Genomic DNA, 18,875 nt, shown 5'->3' on the forward strand with positions numbered 1-18,875 from the left:
AAGAAGTGATATTAAATTCCCTCTCTCAAAGTGTGACGCATATTTTGTGAATCTGCAACTGACAATGATGGAGCTCTGGGGAGCCCGGTGGATTATCTCTATGGTCACTGAGGTTTCGGGATCGGAGATGGTCCACAACGAAATTCATCTTTCAAGAAACCCGGTTAAAACATTGAAATTCGTTTTCCTAGAAAGAACAAACAAAAAATTAAAGAAAAACAGAAGAATTCAAGAGCAAAACGATTGTATCCACTCTTCATTTGTCAATTGCCCAAAAAATTCAGAAGGTAAATAGCCCCAATTTGAGGAATTAGAGTTAGAATTCATATTTGATTTTGCCTCCATTCGTTAATTTGAGGCAAATAGATGGCCAAACGACATTGTTTAGGTTTAGTAATGGTGACTTCATTCTGCTGGCGAGTTATATGGAATTGTTTATATTAAAATGTAACCACGTCGAATTTTTCAGCCACACAAATCGACGAAATGATTGTTTTTAAAGTGACATTCAAGTAATCACTCGAAATATTTTAGCACTGAAACGAGCACAACACTAAAATCACGACATTTCTAGTGTTTCTATCTCGATTCATCTGATGTTGACTGCAAATTAATGCCCCAGGTCAATTGACCCCATTCAACCTTTTTATTTGCCCACTGTACGTAAAAATTTTACGTGTATGTGTTGGACCTCATTATTTTGTGGGGTTAATATCCCAATGTTGAGGTTGATGTCTTGTATTACATTATCAAAGAGATTATGAGAGCGATTCAGAAAAGCCCTCGATGTTGGAGCAGCCGGGGGTCAGGGCTCCCGGCAGGGGTCGCGGGCAGCGTCGCCGGGCCGCCAAAGGCGTTTTATGTTTAGTCATAGAATGATTATATGGGAAAGCTAAATATTTTAGGCTATGTGGGCAATTTTGTAATTTGTGCCATGTAGGGTTTTGCTATATATATTTATGGCGAAACAGATCTCTAGAATAGAGGCAATGGTGTGAGAAAGAGTGGCTGTACACTTTTCTGCGTTATTAGTGAAACGGATCTTCTCCCCGTGGACGTAGGTAGGCGGAACATCAACCACGTAAATTCTTGTGTTGTGCGAATTTCCATTACTTTCTTGCATCGTTGATAGGGACGAATTTAGATATTCGACACCAAAAAAATCTCAAACTAGTATATTTGTGACGAATTTATCCCAAACTAATTTTTTAACAATAAAAAACCCCAAACTGGTACACCTATGATAGATTTACCCTAAACTAATTTTTCGATCACCAAAAACCTCAAACCAGTATATTTGTGATAAATTTACCCTCCATTAAATTGAATTTATATCACGAAAAATCACAAAATGGTACAATTATGACAGACGAAGAGTAAAACCTCAAATTGATACACTCCAACTCAGAAATTTGACGGTAAAATTTAATAAAATTTTCGCAGATGTGTCAATTTAGAATTTTTATGATCAAAAAATTAATTTTGGATAAATTTATCGGTTTGGTGTTTTTCGGAAGTATTAACCCATTTTTTTTTAAATTAAGAGTGGTATCTTCCGTGGGAAAGTGGTCGATGTCGTGCCGACTAGTCCGTACCCGCCCACTGATCAGCAAACGGAGCTGCGGTTTGACCTGACGACCCGACCCGTGTGTCGATACGAAGAGGACTGTGTCAGTGAAAGAGTGGAATCACATGCCAGATTCTCTCTCTCTCTCTCTCTCTCTCTAACTCAGCGTCTCTCGCCGTCGGCATTGCACCCAAATCTCCGCCGCCGCCGCCGCCGCCGCCGCCGCCGCCGCCGGTCGCGAAACCGGAGCAGCTGCTCACGGCGACATCCGCCGCCTCCTCCTCCACTCTGTAACTCCTCGAGAACCCGTGAGAACCGCCGCTCTCTTTTCCCTCGCTTTCTTGCCTCTTTTTTTCGAATTCGGCATATTCACAAGTAGACGCTCTGCTCAAACGGTCGTTCGAGTCCATGACAATGGCGATGGTGAATGTCGATTCGTATTTCGATGATAGGTCAAGTTCGAAGCGATGGTGATCATTGCAGCGGTAGTTTTGCTGGGGATTTTGGGCGCTCTTCTGTTGCTCCCACGGAAGCGCAAGTCCGGTAGGCTTTTTTTCTGCATACAACATTGACAAGTGAAGATCCAAGTCATAGGAAACATGTACGCTGATTACCCTTTCTTTGCCTCTCCTTGTGCAGGCCATGTGGAGAAGGTTCAGTCCAATTCCAGCACTCAGGTAACTGTCAGATTTCTGAGGCTGATGGGTTCATGTAATGCAATTAGCAATTCTAATGCAGTCAGTATTTTATCGTGGTATCTCTGGTAAAAGATTGCAATGCAATGCTCAATCTTTTACAGGGGGAGGTTGGTTTTTGGTTGACTGATTCTTCTTTTATGTGTACACCCACATGCAAAAACCACCCATAAATGGCATCCATACATCTCTGGGTGTGCACGCGCAAGTGCACGTGCGCGCGTGTCCTGTCCTGTTTCGTGAAGTCTGAAATTTGATTGGAGAAGAAAAAAGGTGAATGTCGTTTCCTAGATATGTTCGGGAGATCCTTTCTTCTTTTTCACATTTTGGCGAGTGAAACTTCCATTTTAGTGACGTGATGGAGGGCGATAGTTCTACAAGATTCTGTGCTTGAGTTTGGTTAGGGAGTAAGTAGTGTTAGTTTTATGGTTTGGCTGTGGCGGTGAAATTTAAATCAATGATATAGGGGCAAGCAGTTGTGCTTGGAGTTGGAGCTCCATACTTGAAATAAGATCACTTCTGCTTGTGGAGTCAATTGCAAGCTATATCCTCATGCCTCCTCTAGCCCTTTTGACATTATGTGCATCTAGTGAAGCATTGATCCGTATGTATAGATGCACAGATACGTGGAGTCATTACTTATGTATATGTAGGTATATATTCGAGCATCAGTACACTGATACAGTGGGTATGCGCCTTGTATTACAGTTAAGCATGGTGTCGAGCACGAGAAGATAACTCTAATTACTGATAAACCAAACAGGACACGTTGATAAGGTGTACGAAGCATCTGTTCGTATGAAAATTGTCGTACTTTGTCTATTGCTCCAAAGAATTCAGTTTGAGGCTGAGGTAGTATGTGGTCCGGATTTCTCCAACACATTTGCAACGAAAGGTGAAAGACCGGGAAAGTTCATTGATATTTCTCCTTATTAGGTTGAAATGGATTGGTCCTGGTAGGAGTTGTGTCTACGGAACTATGGTGTGTTTCCTGTTCATTCCGGTTGCACAGTGAGTACTTTTAGCTTCAAGCTGTCTCCAAGTAAAATTGGGTAGCAGTTGTCTTGCATTATACACCTGTTACTCGGTATAAACCTTTGATTTAGTGCGGTCTAGATGTTAATCTGTAGATTTTTTACTTCTTCTTCTTAGTGTACTGGTTTTATTCCTCTACTTCTTGTTGTTCTGTTTATACTTAAGTATATTTTGGTGTTGCCTTGTTAATAATGGATATTTTTTCTTTTGACGCTAGGGGTCCAAAACTTACACCAAAGCTGATGTTGCTTTGCACAACAAACGAACTGATTGTTGGATAATCATTAAAGACAAGGTCTGAGTTCGTTTTCTTCTTTCTGTTGACTTTTTGCTTAACTGAATCTGGCAACAGCCACTATGTTCATGAAATTCGTACCAATTTACGTTGCTTTTGTTGGGCTCTGGACATCATTACAAGGTCTTTTCTTTGTCCCGCCTTTCTAATGTCTTCTCTTTGTAGGTGTATGATGTTACCTCTTACGTGGAGGAACACCCAGGTGGTGATGCCATCTTGACTAATGCAGGGGGTAATTCAACGGAAGGATTTTTTGGGTACGCATCTATGCTCTGGAATGGCATGCATTGTTCTTACTGCTAATTGGTGGGGGAAAGATGTCAGACCTTCTCCTTAATCCTAATCAAATCTCCTATTACTAGTAGTATGTCGATCTAATTGGATTACTTTCTGACAACCGATTATTTCAATCATTGGTTGATATCAACCTAACAAAGCAGTGCTAAGGGTTGTAGTATCCAAGATGAACTCAGTTATAACTACATAAATCAGATGCAAAACCATAGTAGTCCTATGTAGAGATAATATGCTTTGACACATTCAATCAATTCATGATTTCTGAATATACGGATGGGATATAGTGTTATACTACTAGATTAATATTTCGCAGCTTTGTTTTTATTCTAAGGAAAGGAGTTCAAAATTGAATTCAAGTCCTGGAAAATCATAATAGCCTTTTCTCTCCAATAAAGCAAAAGGGCAAATATGGCCCAGGAATTATACCCGTGTTTACCCAATGTATGGTCGTTATTTGATATTGCTGTTGAGATGCTGATGGTCGAGATTAATTTACTTCCTCTTCTTCTCCTCCTGTTTAGATATCCGCAACTGTTTAAATTTCTGAAACCTTATGATCTTACAGGCCACAGCATGCGACCCGAGTTTTCGACATGATTGAAGACTTTTATGTCGGGGATCTCAAACAATGACCGCTTGTGGCATGCGGTTGTGAGATCAACTGGTCAGAATGTACTTTCAGACATCACATTATCTGCTTTTAGGTGTTTGCTGTTTGTGTAATGTGCTCGAGCATCTCATTCTTGTTCTCTCAGGATACCTCCCCAAGAGACAAAGGCGCTATTGTGAAGTTTTTCAAATCTAAACGTGTTTCCTTTATTTTATCAACAAGGTGACGCTGCCTTCGTAAATTGCACTAAATCACATTAATCAATCAAATGTCTGGCATCTGCCGCCAAAAAAAGTGAGGTGACTGTGATTGAATCATACAAAAGAAGAAACCATATTGATTACATGATTCAACATATTGTACTTGACAGATAATTAAATGTTGTTTCGATCCCAATTTGCAAAATTTGGGATAGAACAAGCGACTTGGTATTTTTCTGTAACCTTCGTTAATTTGTAATCGAAGATAATATGTTTTATTTTTCTCCCATTATGAGGCGTGCGTCCAATGTATGACTATTGAAAATAGAGTATGGTTAGGTATAGGCTGCTCCATAAAATTGAGATTGATGGGACAAAATGTTTTTAGATTTTTAGACGAGTGAATCATATCCAACGTCAACACGGGCTTACATCATTTAGTATATCAAGTCCAGAAGGTACATAGATTCTCATGAGCTTTAAGGTACAAAATCCATATAGAAGGATGTAGAAGATATGAAGCAAAAAAAATCTGCTTTTTAGTTAGTTTCTGCTAAATTTTACCATCAAATAATTTCTGTTAAATTTTGCAGTCAAATTGCTGAGTTTGATGGTGCATGGCAGTTGACAGATGTACCAGTTTGGGATTTTTGGTGTTCGAAAAATTAGTTTGGAGTAAATTTATACAGGTGTATCAGTTTGGTATTTTTCATGGTATTAACCCAAAAAATATTGAGTAAAGACTTCGGGGTATCCTGAGCGTTAGATCGTGTGAATCCGATATTGATCGTCATCGACGGCTGTGATGGACAACAACAATTCATATGGGTCGGGTTCGGACACGTGGTTAAACTCGTGTTGGTAACTGATTTACCGGTTGGGTTTACATTCAAGACCAGCCAAGCCATTTGAGAAGAAATTTAAACTCTAGCTTACGGACATAGAGTAAAAACCTGGGGATGGTGTTAGTGATTTGGATCGAAGCCATATGAGCCTGATAAACTCGATTCAAATTACTCGTAGATTGAATTGTTTGGAGTCTCGTAACTTGCACAGTAAATCGATTCTGTAGATCAAGCGATCCATTTAACAAAAAAAAATTCCAAAAAAAAAAAGGATTCGTATTCAAGACCAGAGAACAACATGCTACATTCGCACATATTTTATTTACAGTAGTTATGTGCGTCTTTAATTTGACTCTCGACATTTTCATTTAACACGAAACACGCGAGATATATAAAGAAAAACTTTTATATATAAACATTAACTTTATAACGTCCAATTATTTTTTTTAATATTTACATACTAAAATACTTCCTTCAACACTTACCAAAAAAAAAAAATACTTCCTTCATTTAAGCGAGAAATTCAACTGTCGCGACGGAGCTATCATCTTGATTTCAAGTTCATGTCGATCAACCCTAAAATGATGATTAGAAACCAAGCAATGATTTGTAGATTTGATGGCAGACCAGACAAAGACCGAAGGAGACAACAGGATGGGGACAACCTAAAACATCAGAGGAAGCTCCTCGTTGCATAGCAAAAGACTCACAACAAGAAGAAACCCTCAAGAGGGTCTCCTACGCACGAGGACGCAAAGGAAAAACGAGACTGTCCTGCCAAAAAGACAGGCCCAGTTGACAACATTAACAGAAACAACAGACACCAACTTTCACTCATGGAAGCCCCGCGACCGGACCTCTTTTATTCCCCTTAGTTCTACTGATCTGCCACAGGACACCATTTGCCTTCAGGAGCTCTCGGTGTCGCTCGCCGAGCCCTGATCGTTGCCCTGTCGAGGCTTCTCGGCAGCTTCCACTTGCTTCAGCAGCTGAAACATCATGGATATCGACCCGTCAGTGTGTGCGAAGTTAAAAACTGGGAAAAGAGCGGTTCGGTATGCATGCGTTTCTGAATGAGAGAGAGGGAGAGAGAGAGAGACCTGGAGATAAGCTTCCATCTTTCCCTTCAGCTCGTCGTGCTCCTTCTTCAGCTGCTCATAAGTGGCGTTGCAACTGCTCAGATAAAATGGGGAAAAAGAAGAAGATATAACATCAACTAGAGCAGTACAATTTCCATCTTTTGCCAAGGAAAAATTAATTATTGAGATTAAATTTCAAGAAATTTAAAAGGTAACATTAAATATTTTTCATCACCTCTCGAAACTGTTCTCTTCGATAAGACCCCTCATTTGATTCACTTCATTCACGACTTTGTTAGCACCGACACTGCAATACACAAGAACGGATATGACATTCATCCTCACCCTAAACACAACAAATTCTGTGATAGCTGTGGAATGTCCGATCGAGCAATTCCTATATTTCACAGAATCTCTTTAGAACAGTTCTAGGGAAAAGAAACTAATCAGATTACCTGGCGCTGTTACCCTTCAGCATGTGAAGAGCCCTGTCCACCTTGTCAAATTCGACAGGTGTCTTCTTCCTAAGTGAATGGATCACACGGGATACATTAGAATTTTAAGTTAATATTAAGGAGAAGTTCACGTGGGGAAAAATGAATGAGAGGTGATTAAAGAGCGAAGCACATACAGCATTTGCCCGACAGATTCCAGGGTCTTAGTAGAGTCTCGGAAATACAAGCTAAAAACTTCTTCCACAAAGTTGGGATTGCCCTCGGCCTCGAGTTCCTCCAGCTGAATAAACTGTTCGTCCAGGAGTTCCTGATGCAAAAGTGCAGCATTCATCGAGTAGTATTAACAACTTGGAAAAGGTTTGTCTTATTGCAACCATGAGACTGAAGGAAAGGGCATCGCTGCAGTGATGTTTTTCATGAGTCCCTGCTATGGGATGGTAAATGTAGTGAAGAAAATCCAGTCATAAGTTTGCATATGGGGAGAGAGAGAGAGAGAGAGAGAGAGAGAGTTGGCACATCTTGAATGAGAATGAAAAGTCTTACAGGGGCACCAAGTAATCAAATTGTTGTCTGGAAAAAACAAATGAGAAGGGCTAGTAAACCATCACTTTATAGAGAATTGATGTTCAGGGAGTACCTCATCCAGCAGCAATTGCCTCATGGTGGCAAGCTGTTGGCGCAAATCCCCGTTCGCCATTTCTTGATTAAGCAGATAGAGCAGAGAATAGTTCAAATGCAGAGTTTGTAGATTTGAGTTCTAGTGACAAGCCAAAGGCCGTATTTATAGTTGAAAACTTGGGCTAATGGTGTAAGCAAGTCTATGAGCACGCATTTAATGATCCTTGAAATCTCAGATTCGGAAATTTATGCGCGAGAGAAATGCTAGGATGCTTTGGCATTGAAATTTTTATTACCCAGAATGGACGTTCGCGTCACTTACTCATTGGCAGTGATAAACACGCGCGGATATAGACTGCCGCTGATTGGCTGTGTACACATCGAACTTTTGAAGCTGTTGCATTCGAGCACTGCGCCTCAAGGATTTGGATTCGCATGTGTAAATGCCAGATCCTGCACCATATCTGCAAATTTTTCTCTAGATCGGAAAGTAAATGTGAGAGGATTCTCAAACTCTATCTGTCAAGTTCAACTCATCCAGGTTTTGGAGTGATTCTGATGTCAAACGAAGTCGTTTTTAAAAATGTGGAAAAAACACAATCATTTCTAGGAAGATAATGATGGCGTATAGATTGCATTTCTAATCATAACACTGGTAGTAATGTTGTTTCTAGTTTTGTTTCCATAATCCTATAATGCATGATGGGAAATGCAACATAATTCACAAGTAAGGTTAGATATTGTCGCTACCATAACTACTTCGATATGCCGCATAGTGGTGTGACAACGAAGGGCATGCAGAAAGTTTCAACAAATTGGAGAGACAAAAATTCGTCGTGTCGTTTCTCAATGATCCCAATGTGTGAAAACAGTTTTTGCCTTTTCCTTCTATACTCGATACCTGTCAAAACAGTTGCTGTATTTTCCTTCCACACAGTAAAGTGATTTCATCCTCCAACTAAATCTAGTGTACGGAATAGTAGTTCTGCCTAACTAGCTATTATCCAAAGAAAAGATTGTAGCTGTACATCCTTAGACCTCTTCCTCTGTTCGTCACAATTGGCAGGATAAACCAGATTCGACAATCCACACATGACGCATATTCAGAGCACAGTGGTAATTTTACTAACTCGAAGCTTTGATAAATCTAACACGAATTTTACAAGCCAGAACATCATATAATTTGTTCCTCAAGCACGTGAGACAAAGGAAGACACATTTCATAACTCTAGGGTTTTTCAAATGCTGATGAGCACATAATGGCTTGGGACCCTAGGTTGCTCCCATCCAAACACAGTTCTCCAAGAACCAGGCAAAGATTGTGAATAGATAGTAATCCAAATGAAGATATGCAAAGAAAAACAATTTGGCTTTCATTTGTAGGATAATCGTTGAAGACGTTACATAGAACAGTGCTTGCTTCCTATAGAACAATGCTTGCTTCCTCATCTTTTTCCTTTTGACCAAACCAACTAAAATTGAGGATTGACCTAGTGTTACATGGCGACAACCGATTCTGGTTCCAGGAAGTGATAACTTTTTGCCAGTCAGCTCTGTACAGGTTGGGATGATAGCTATCCAAGCTAAAGTCGTTCCATTAGTCATTGCGAAATGCAAAATATCACTTAGATCATTCCTGGTCTCCTTATCTCTGGATATTAGAACTGGAAAGTAATGGGATGAAAGTAATAAGGGAGAAAGATCGTATCTTCAACCCTCATGTGGCCTTTGCTGGCGCTTTCTCTTTGCTTTCAAATCAACAACAATAATTGATATATTATCAGAACTGTTCCTCCCTTTGGCTATCTCAGTAAGATAATCAGCTACAGCTTGTGCTGGAGAGATTTCATCGACCATCATGAGGCGACGGCGCCTCCTTAGTAGGCGCCGAGCCACCTCTCCAACCTCATCATTAGTCATGACATCCCAGAGCCCATCGCTCGCCAAAATCAAACATTCATCCTCATCCCTTCTTGTCGTAAAAGTGATTTCAGGCACTGGAATAATCCACGGCCTCAGATACCGGTCACCTGAAATATAAGATAGATGGAAATTACCAACAGTAAGATGGATCAATGCGTAAGTATTGCAAACAATTGTTAAACCTAATCTGCTCAAACTTTCAGAACCAGAATATATGCTCGTACATTATGTAATCTCAATATGGCACAACTCTTTGTCCGGATAAGTCTACTAGGAAAAAAAAACAACTCACTGTAAGCACTTTCGTGCCCCGTCCTGAAAATTAAAGCATGTTTACTCATGAAGGACTTCCTTTTAAGAAATCAGCATTATGATTGTCACAACAATTGATCCAATAAGACATGACAGACCTGAAAATCTCTCCCTATTTGGTTTGGAGAAAGGAGTCAAGAAGAAAACCCCCACTAGTAAGATCATGTTTCTGTTCAAGTTACAACAACTTCATGTTGAGATCAGAGAAATATACTCCCCTTGGCGTTGATTGACAACCTACCAGAACCAATGCTCATCTGCAAGGTTATTCAATCTGTCTAAAACTACTATACATGGTAAAGAATCAAATATGATCGCCATGTCATTTCCTGCTACTTTTCCATTGCTAATTCCTAAGATAAACATATATGGGCTTTCTCAGAAACTAGGACGATGACCGATTTTGATTAGTTCAGCATGATGTAATCTGAAGTTTTGGTTCACATCCAATGGAATTGGTCGAGCAAGGTTCAGGCTTCGTGAAGCAACATTGAGTTATGCAATAGAAGAAATTATAAAACAAGGAGAAAGCACAGGGATATTCTCCATAAGGAATCATTCAAATAGAGTTCGACCGCAAACACTCATCCAAGCCCATTAGACCACAATTAAGAAATTTGGTTTTCTGCTTGGACTTTTCGATGTGGTTTGGTGGCAATGCCAGCTGGTGCTGCTCTTGAAACTCATCGGACAATAAGTAAGCAAACGCCAAAGATCATCGGTTCAAATATACATGACAAGAAATTTCATCCATATCACAAGCTGATAGAAAGGTCAGGCACTTATTATATCCATAGTCAAGGCTTCGAAAGTATAGCGTTTAGTTCTCTTAGCACATTCTCGAGAATCTAGTCCTAAGTTCCCACAAGTAGGATGGTGAAATTTATCCACCGATAAAAATGCAGATTAGAGAAGTTGCTGTTGTTATACTTTCTTTTTGTCAAAGTTGTACTTCTTATACTAGATAAACCATAATATGGTAAAATTTCTTCATGATGTTCCCCGTTCGTACTTCCAGACAATAGCTATGGAAAAAAAGGTCTCCATTTGCACTGTCGTCATCCTTGTTATCTGCTCCATATAATCACTTCTAAAAGAGTAAATTTGATCACGGCACCTATCACCTTGGTCTTGTCATTGTAAGCCTGGGCAGTTTTAAGTTTTCTTAAGAATCTATCCGTGACAAAAGGACCATAAAATTTCCCGACTTCAAGAGTAAGAGGTGGAATAATTTAGTTGATAAACGTTACCTGCAAAGTGACATGCTTTAAAAGGAAAAGGAAACAATAAGAAACCTATCTGTTATATCATCAAACGGGAGGACTCCCAAGCATGTAAGGAAAAATAACATGGACACAGTACTCGAGTCCTCCTCTGAGATACTTCTTTACATGAAAAGAATTCTTTCCAGTAGAACATTAAAAATTGCGCAGAGCTATTCTACAGTCATAACCGAAGGAGGATGAAGAAGCACACTAGAGGGATGATAGCTTATTCAAGATGAATGGTTACGATTTTCAACAATTAAGATACCAGATGAATGGCAAGCGTAGAGATGAGAGTAACCTATAGCTCTGGACATAGCAAGTACTCCAAACACCCTAGCACCATTCCAGTTTATGACTCTCCCTCCTGTTTCTTCAATCCTCGTCAGTTCATCATGTCTATCTGGCTGTATAAAATCAGCAAAAACAACAATAAATTTTTGAATGGTCATATCGGCATAGACATAAGAAACATCAAAGAACATTGACCGGATCACTCGGATAACCCCACAAATGGCTGGCATCCTTTCTGGATCCATGGGCGCTAATGAAATTAGTACACAACAAAGTCACCATAGTTTGATGTGTAACCTATGTTCACTGTAATCCCATTAAATGCACATACAAGTTCAACACGGCATAGTTGAATTTTCGAAGGTCACGTTATAAAGTATCACATCATATGTCGTGAATTTGCGGAAAGATTTGGACAGGAATAATATCATAAAGAGGTTTTGTAAAATTTTAAGTGCTTCAAGGAATAACCTTTTGATCAACAGTCAAGGGGATTGTTTGAGTCCCACGGCAAAGAATTGCTCTTGAGTCACCACAATTGGAAGCGATTATCTGACAGCCGGACAGAATCACGACAACCGCAGTTGATCCTACCATTTCAGGTGCAGCCGCCGCAGTCATGACTTCATTGTCAGCCCTCTCGAAACCAGTAGAAAAAGCTGCTTCCCACTTTCTCTGCCACTCAAACCCATCCATTGCTTCCCTGTTCCATTCTTCGGCTATAACTTCATGCATTCGCGCAGCACAGAATTGGGCCACCTACATACTCTAAAAATTATTATAACTGTAAAGCATATAGCGATCAGGATTATGTGCAGTTGTTGCAATGCTACATTTCACTATGTTATATTATAAACGTAATTTTAAAACCGGATCTCTTCCAGGAGGAGGCAACTAAATGTCCTCTGTTAAGTTTAGCTTTACGAGTTTAAGAAGTTAAGGAGGTCATTTTCATATTGATCTAGGAGAATTTCCAAGTACATCCTCTGTAAATGAAGAAACTAAATTGGCTTAATCACGTTACTTATCCATACAAAAGGGAGAAAAAATTTCAATTTTTCTCAAATGTCATTTGCCTTGAATGCCCAAACAAGATCCATGAAAATCAAAGAAAACTGATATAAATATTAGCACCATCTTTCAGCGAAAAGATTACATCACTAACCTACGACAGTCAACTAGAGCAAATACCGGACAATTATCCAATTCGAAACCCAGCATGGATTATTCTCATGACCCCAATTACCATAATAATATTATCGGCCATGTGCCTGCATAACCACAAAGAGGAAGTAGATAGTTTTCCCACGCTCTTGCAATATCTACCAGGGCACATATAATTAACAAATTACAAACATGAAATGTCAAAGTGCATGACTTTAGCAAAAGTTTCTTCAACGCGACAAACGCAGACCCAATCACATTGACTATGCTGTCATAAGCATTGAATAAGCACACTGAGTGAGACCAGAAAAAAGCAGTAGACATGTTGGGTTAACCTATTGCTCGTTTTGTTGGGATACAATTTGTCACAGACCAACCATACACAAAGTACACAGGTACCCGAAGGCATCGTGAACTGCCTCCCACCCCCTAGCATTGAGCAAGTTCTAGTCTCTACCCAGTATTAGTATTACACTAGTCGCAGCAGTAGTTGTTGTTAACTGCAGACAACTTCTTCTTTTTTTGTCCCCTCCCAGCCAATATTCTAGTTCCATCTACATAGTTAGGCCACTTCTGGAATAAAATGTACCGGTACCAGCCATATTCCGATGCTGTGAGTCTGTGATAGCTGTTGGTCATACACGACAGCTGTCTCTATTGGGCATGGCACCTGCCGCTGACACGCAAACATAAACTATAACAGCATCGGAACCATTCATGTCCTGACCATATTTATTCGTTTTAGAAGCTACCACGTAACAAATTCTGACAACGCATTAATGCACGTTCCGTGCTCGAGGGACACCAACGTCGCTGAAGCGAGGGACTTCGCAGGGCGGGTACGGTACGGGGGCCCAAATTCTTGCCTAAAAACTCGGCGTACACGTGGGTCGTACTCGCGTCGGGGCCCCCCCGAACAAATTTCTTATGGAACGGACAAATGCTTATCACCAGGTGCCAAACTAAGTGCAAGCAAATCCCTCGTTTGGGAATCGTCTCGAGTTACAGGAACGGTGGTTTCTACCGAACTTGAACAACCTTAAGGTTTCTCCGCAGAAAAGGCACAAAAAAAGCGAACTTTAACGCAGTGAATCCGCCTTTAGCCTCGTTTCCGAGGTCCCCACCTCGCGAAAAAAGATCCAACCAGGTACGACCACATGGTAAAAACCTGATCATGAGAACACACCCCCCGACAAACTATGCCCGCCATAAAAGCGCCTAGGGGACCACCTGTCTCCCCACCGCTTACACGTGGCGCAAACACCAGCACTAAAAAATTATAATTTTCTTTATTTTTTATTTTGGGCAGCCTGCTTCCGCTTCAAAATTATAATTTGGGAATCACTAGATGATCCAAAAATTAGGAAAGATTAAGATAATCATGCGATGCGATTGCCCCTTCTCCTATTTTTCTCTTTAATTATTTCTTTCGTGCTTTTTATGACGCCTCCTCGTCCTCCACGTTCCCATCAGCTCGGAGACGGCCCGGGGGTACGTGGACGGCTGCGATGCCTCCCCCCACCTCACGATTTAAATATACAGAGAGACAGAAAGCCTGTCCTAAGCTTTAAGCGGGGACGCGTGTCCCAGACACAGGAAAAAGGAAGGTGGGAGGAAAAAGCCGCGACGCACGGGCCACTCAGCGAGCGACACGCGTCCCTCCTGGCTTCATCACGATTCATTATTGCTCAAGAAATGTGTGTTTTTTTTTTTAAAAAAATAAAGTTATTTAAAATGTCGTTAAAAGAAAATTTCCGTTTCCCCCAAATAAAATATTCCGAGGTGCGCCGATCTTAGGACTCGGCTAAGAAATTTAAATTAATATAGAAGGAGGATAATACTGCGTAGCATGGAAATAAATTAGGAAGATGATGATATTAATTCCGATTTTTCCGAAATACGAGGATGGCCGTGCATTGTATGATATCCGTCGGTTTAGATTAGTTTCGGGGCCAAATTGCCGGTGTTAGTTGTTGATTAATGGTAATTAAGCTGTAAGGAACACACGGAGTTGCGGTTACCTGGGAGCCGCCGTGGCCGTCGTACACGCCGAAGAAATGGACGGGCGAGATCTCGCCGGAGGCCCTCGAGCCGGGGGCCGAGCAGCCCCCCACGTGGCCGCACGCGCGGGACATGAACCCCGGCACCACCGCGACGGTGTCCTCCATCTCCTTCCGCCGCCCGATGACCGAAGTGAACCCCCACGCCACCCCCCTGTTGTTCCGCCCCACGCACTTGTGCCGCCCGCTCCCCGCCGCCGCCGCTACGGCGGCGGCGTCTTCCGTCTCCATCGCCTCCGCCAGCCCCTCCCCCGACCGAGCCGGCCCCGCCGAGAGCAGCGGCCTCCTCGGGGCCGACGACGCCGACCCCGACGCCGCCGCCGCCTCCGCGCACAGGATCCCCGGGATCTCGCCGGAGCTCCCGCCGCTGCTGCTGCTGCTGCTGCTGCTGCTGCTGCTGCTGCCGCTCCCGCTGCTGCTCCCCAGGCCGCTCGAGGAGAACAGGTCGCCGGAGCTGCCGCTGGCGCTGACGGGATCCTCGGCGATGGTCAGTGTCGACAGCACGCCGGAGCTCTCCGAGTCGAACCGCTCGAGCTGCTGCTCCTCCTCCTCGGGCTGCTGCTCCATTACCCCTCCGATACTTATTGATCTGGAACGGCGAATCCCTCTCTCTTCTCTCTCTCATTCACCAATAACACTCGCGCACGCAGAGAGACAGGCTCGAAGAGACAGAGAGAGAAGGACGGAGGGGACGGAGGGGACGGAGGGAGATGGATAGAAGAAGAAGGGAGGGGGAGCATATGGGATGGCGACACGTGTGCGGGGATATGAGTCGGACGGCTCACGCATCCGTAGTAGAGGGAAGGAATGAATTGGGAGTCGTATTCAGTCGCCTTTTGCCCCGCTCCACCGCCACGTGTCCTTCCCACTGTACACGAGGGTTGACGCGGGGGGGTTGGGAAGGGGGGGAGGGGCTCCGGTGCGTCGCGGCGTCAGCGCGAGCCCGTGCGCTCGGTTTGCCTGAGCAAGTGTGCATGACGTGTCGGCGTGAACAGTACGGTGCGTCATAAATGGCCTGCTTTTTTTGAGCTTTTCTAATTCTCTGGCGCGGTTACGGACCAAAAAAATAAAATAAAATAATTCTCTGGCGCGGCTTGCAGCCTTTTATTTTATTTTATTTTGGTTTAAAATTAAGAAAAAGCGTTGAATTCGAGTTTTGAGTCAGTAGATAAAATCCATTTGTTTTTTTTTTATTTGAGGGAACCAAAATTATCTTAGAAAAAAACCAAAGCCACGTTTAAAGGGCGCTTCTTTGTGTTAAAAAAGAAAAGGGAAAAAGAGGTGACTGTGGTCTGACGTTGGAGCGCCGTGGAAAGACCAGTGATAAAAAAATAAAAAAAATTTCAAGATGTCTATCTATATATTTAAATCAAAAGCATCGCATACGTGTTGCCCAAACAACGTAATGCGTTCTATTTTTAAAGCGATAAAAGTAAAAATTGGCCAAAGGAAGATCGATAAGGAATTATATCTGAATGGTTAATCAAATTTTATAAGGTTTCTAGTCATATGCACGTAACTACTGCAAATTTCGTTACTACAATATCTCCGTGTCTTTCCACTCTCCTTTTCACCTCCGTGTATGTAAATTTTCTATGATCTAAAACGAATATATCTAGTAGTCGTATGAAAGCAATTTTTTTAATATTTTAGTAGTTATTAGTCGGTCTATTGAGTCTTGCGGATAGTCGGACCCTCGTGCATCATGCCCCTGGATTTCATATATAGATATGGTTGTAAAAAATCGCTACTTCGCGTATGCATGAATTCTTGTATCAATGAATCGGAGCAAATCGAACCTTTCGATAAATCACCAAACTTTTCCTTTTTATCGAGCTCCACGATTTGTTTTTCATCGAATTTATATAAGAGAGGGGATGATAAAATCAATTTCACATTTTTTACTCGCAAAAACTTATAACGACCACATATCAATACAGCCTCTCTCGTGCGGTAACTTGAAATTTTGAGTTAATCAATCACAAACTCACCTTTAAATGTCAAGATCAATTTTCCTTTTTTAAAAAATGGAGTTCTGATTAATGAATGATAATCACAAGCTTATTTTCTAAACTAAAATAGCCAAAAAAACGAGCGTTTGATGGGCTATAATTAGGGATGAGCGGTTCTAGGATTTGTACATATTCCACCTAGAACTTATCCGTTGGAACATGTTCCTCATTTTTTGGAACCTAGAATCTACCTTGTATAACTCCGAACCTGAAATTTACCCTGCATATATTGGAACTTGGAACCTACCGTTCTAGGGTCTACTCAGGTTCATTTGATTTGTTAATTGAATGATTACAGTGAATTATCACCTTTAATGACCTTCATGTGCTGTTATAATCCACTAACTACAGCTTATATTTAGACACTTCTAGCAAAAAAAACTTATATTTAGACACGCAAAAAATAAAAGACATTGACAAAGTAAAAATCTCGGTTATAAAATGGAAACTCAGACTAGTGATTTCATATTACACATTCCCCATCAACGCCATAAAATACCACAGGATCGAGCAAAGATATAAATAAAGAAAAACATGAAAAATTGTTACGGGATATAAGTTTCAGGTTTCAAATTACATCTACCAATAATTTAGAATCTATCCGTCGAAACAGATTTTCTAATTTTTGAAACTTGAAACCTATCCCATATATCTTGGAACCGAATAGATCCCCACGGGTCCGATTCTTCTAGAATCTAGAAGTATGCTCAATCCTGGGCTATAATGTCGATGCCCTTGCCTTGCCTACGCCAGCCCGCACCGGATCACGAGGAATCTAAATAAATCATCTAGAGGGAACTTTTGGGTGGGACCCCCGCCCCGCGCGACAGGTGCACCATCCCAGCCGGCTACGTGGCAAGTTAAGGTGTCCCAACTGGGGCCCACGCATTAGGTAGAATTTTGACCGCTCGATGGAAATTTAGGCTAAAACAAGGGTATACTTGTCATTCGAAAAAAGTCTCCCCGCAAGGAAACTTCCCATTAATGGCCACGTCGGACTAGCTTTTATCCCTAATTGCACGACATTCAAATGCCAATCGAGCTTAGGACACCTTACCAAGCTACGGAAAAAGTGTCTTTTTTTTTTTTCGGAAAAATTACTTGTTGCCCGCTCAGTGGCTAGTTGTGTTTTTCTACATATTACGTCGGACCGTTATGATTTATCCAATTTGATATCACGCGAAATTTATAGTGGAGATTAATAATTGCTCTTTTATCCCTTTTATTTATCCCTTTTACTTGTTCGTGTAATGGTGTAAAAGGGATCAACTGATTTAAATTGATTTGCAAAATGGTGTGAAAAATTATAAATAAATATTGAAATAACTTAATCAATCGGCCTTTGTACCTCATTTATCATTATTTCACTCGTCAATAGCGGACTTATTTATCATATCGAAACAAGTAACATCACACAGTCCTATTCTCCTGACGGCAACCTGAGAGGAAAAATTGAAAGTTATCCCACTATACGTGGTCGATGTTATTAGTCATTTACCCATTTGTACTTGATTTTGTGTCGATGACCTCGCTCTGTATTTTCAATTTTAGTTATCGCTATCTTCCCTTATCCCTTTTAAATCGAATCTTTATCTCGGATCATCTCTTCTTATTAGATCGTCAGAAGAATTTCAATCGATGCAAGCAAATAATTCAGGGACACGAGCATGAGCATATGATTGTCTGGAAACTCATAAAAAACCCTGCAAACCCCGTGAACCAATCAAATCCAAATTTTTGACCCAAGCATATGACCTTGACTCAGAACAATTTGCGCACAATTGGTGGAATTTAAACGGGATGACCTTCTGTTCCTAAGCCGAAAATCCCCGTGACCAACTATGCCAACCTCGGAAATTAATCTCAGATGAGTTTTTCCTATTTTCAATTCATAACCCTTTGCTTGAAAAAGGTACTTGTTTAAGAACTTCGAATCAATTTTGCTTTTCCAGCAAAAGCTCGAAACTCGACCTCTTTCATTGGCTGTTCCGTCCGAGTCCCACGTGTCGCTAGGGCTGTAGATGAACGAAAATCACCGGCAGATGTGAAATCGGGCTCACGTGGGTGAAGAGCAGGCGATCTCTTTCACCCAGAGAGAGAGAGAGAGAGAGAGAGATGCGTTCCCGTAGGGGTCCTGCAGGTGGGACCA

At 41.4% G+C, this 18,875-nt stretch overlaps 3 protein-coding genes across 3 annotated transcripts; 1 reads left to right on the forward strand and 2 right to left on the reverse strand.

Moving 5' to 3' along the window:
* Positions 1–1,722: 1,722 nt before the first annotated feature.
* Positions 1,723–4,720, forward strand: LOC115684550 (cytochrome B5-like protein). Its single transcript, XM_030609320.2, has 6 exons — positions 1,723–1,875; positions 2,020–2,110; positions 2,207–2,244; positions 3,515–3,592; positions 3,758–3,849; positions 4,455–4,720. Exons 2-6 carry the CDS (start codon positions 2,035–2,037, stop codon positions 4,519–4,521), a joined length of 351 nt encoding a protein of 116 aa, XP_030465180.1. The 5' UTR covers positions 1,723–1,875; positions 2,020–2,034; the 3' UTR covers positions 4,522–4,720.
* A 1,390-nt stretch (positions 4,721–6,110) lies between these two features.
* On the reverse strand, positions 6,111–8,921 carry LOC130137044 (histidine-containing phosphotransfer protein 4-like). The gene is made up of 7 exons (XM_056307745.1): positions 8,019–8,921; positions 7,716–7,777; positions 7,255–7,385; positions 7,079–7,147; positions 6,859–6,930; positions 6,645–6,717; positions 6,111–6,533 (listed from the first exon to the last, which is right to left on the reverse strand). The coding sequence occupies exons 1-7, from the start codon at positions 8,131–8,133 to the stop codon at positions 6,453–6,455; spliced, it is 603 nt and encodes a 200-aa protein (XP_056163720.1). The 5' UTR covers positions 8,134–8,921; the 3' UTR covers positions 6,111–6,452.
* A 125-nt stretch (positions 8,922–9,046) lies between these two features.
* Positions 9,047–15,472, reverse strand: LOC115684525 (protein phosphatase 2C 77-like). Its single transcript, XM_056307744.1, has 4 exons — positions 14,676–15,472; positions 11,962–12,249; positions 11,498–11,603; positions 9,047–9,726 (listed from the first exon to the last, which is right to left on the reverse strand). The coding sequence occupies exons 1-4, from the start codon at positions 15,279–15,281 to the stop codon at positions 9,407–9,409; spliced, it is 1,320 nt and encodes a 439-aa protein (XP_056163719.1). The 5' UTR covers positions 15,282–15,472; the 3' UTR covers positions 9,047–9,406.
* Positions 15,473–18,875: the final 3,403 nt, after the last annotated feature.

The sequence above is a fragment of the Syzygium oleosum genome, unplaced genomic scaffold (assembly GCF_021117445.2).
Source record: "Syzygium oleosum isolate NSW1041296 unplaced genomic scaffold, Sole_v2.1 Sole_v2.59, whole genome shotgun sequence".
NCBI lineage: Eukaryota > Viridiplantae > Streptophyta > Magnoliopsida > Myrtales > Myrtaceae > Syzygium > Syzygium oleosum.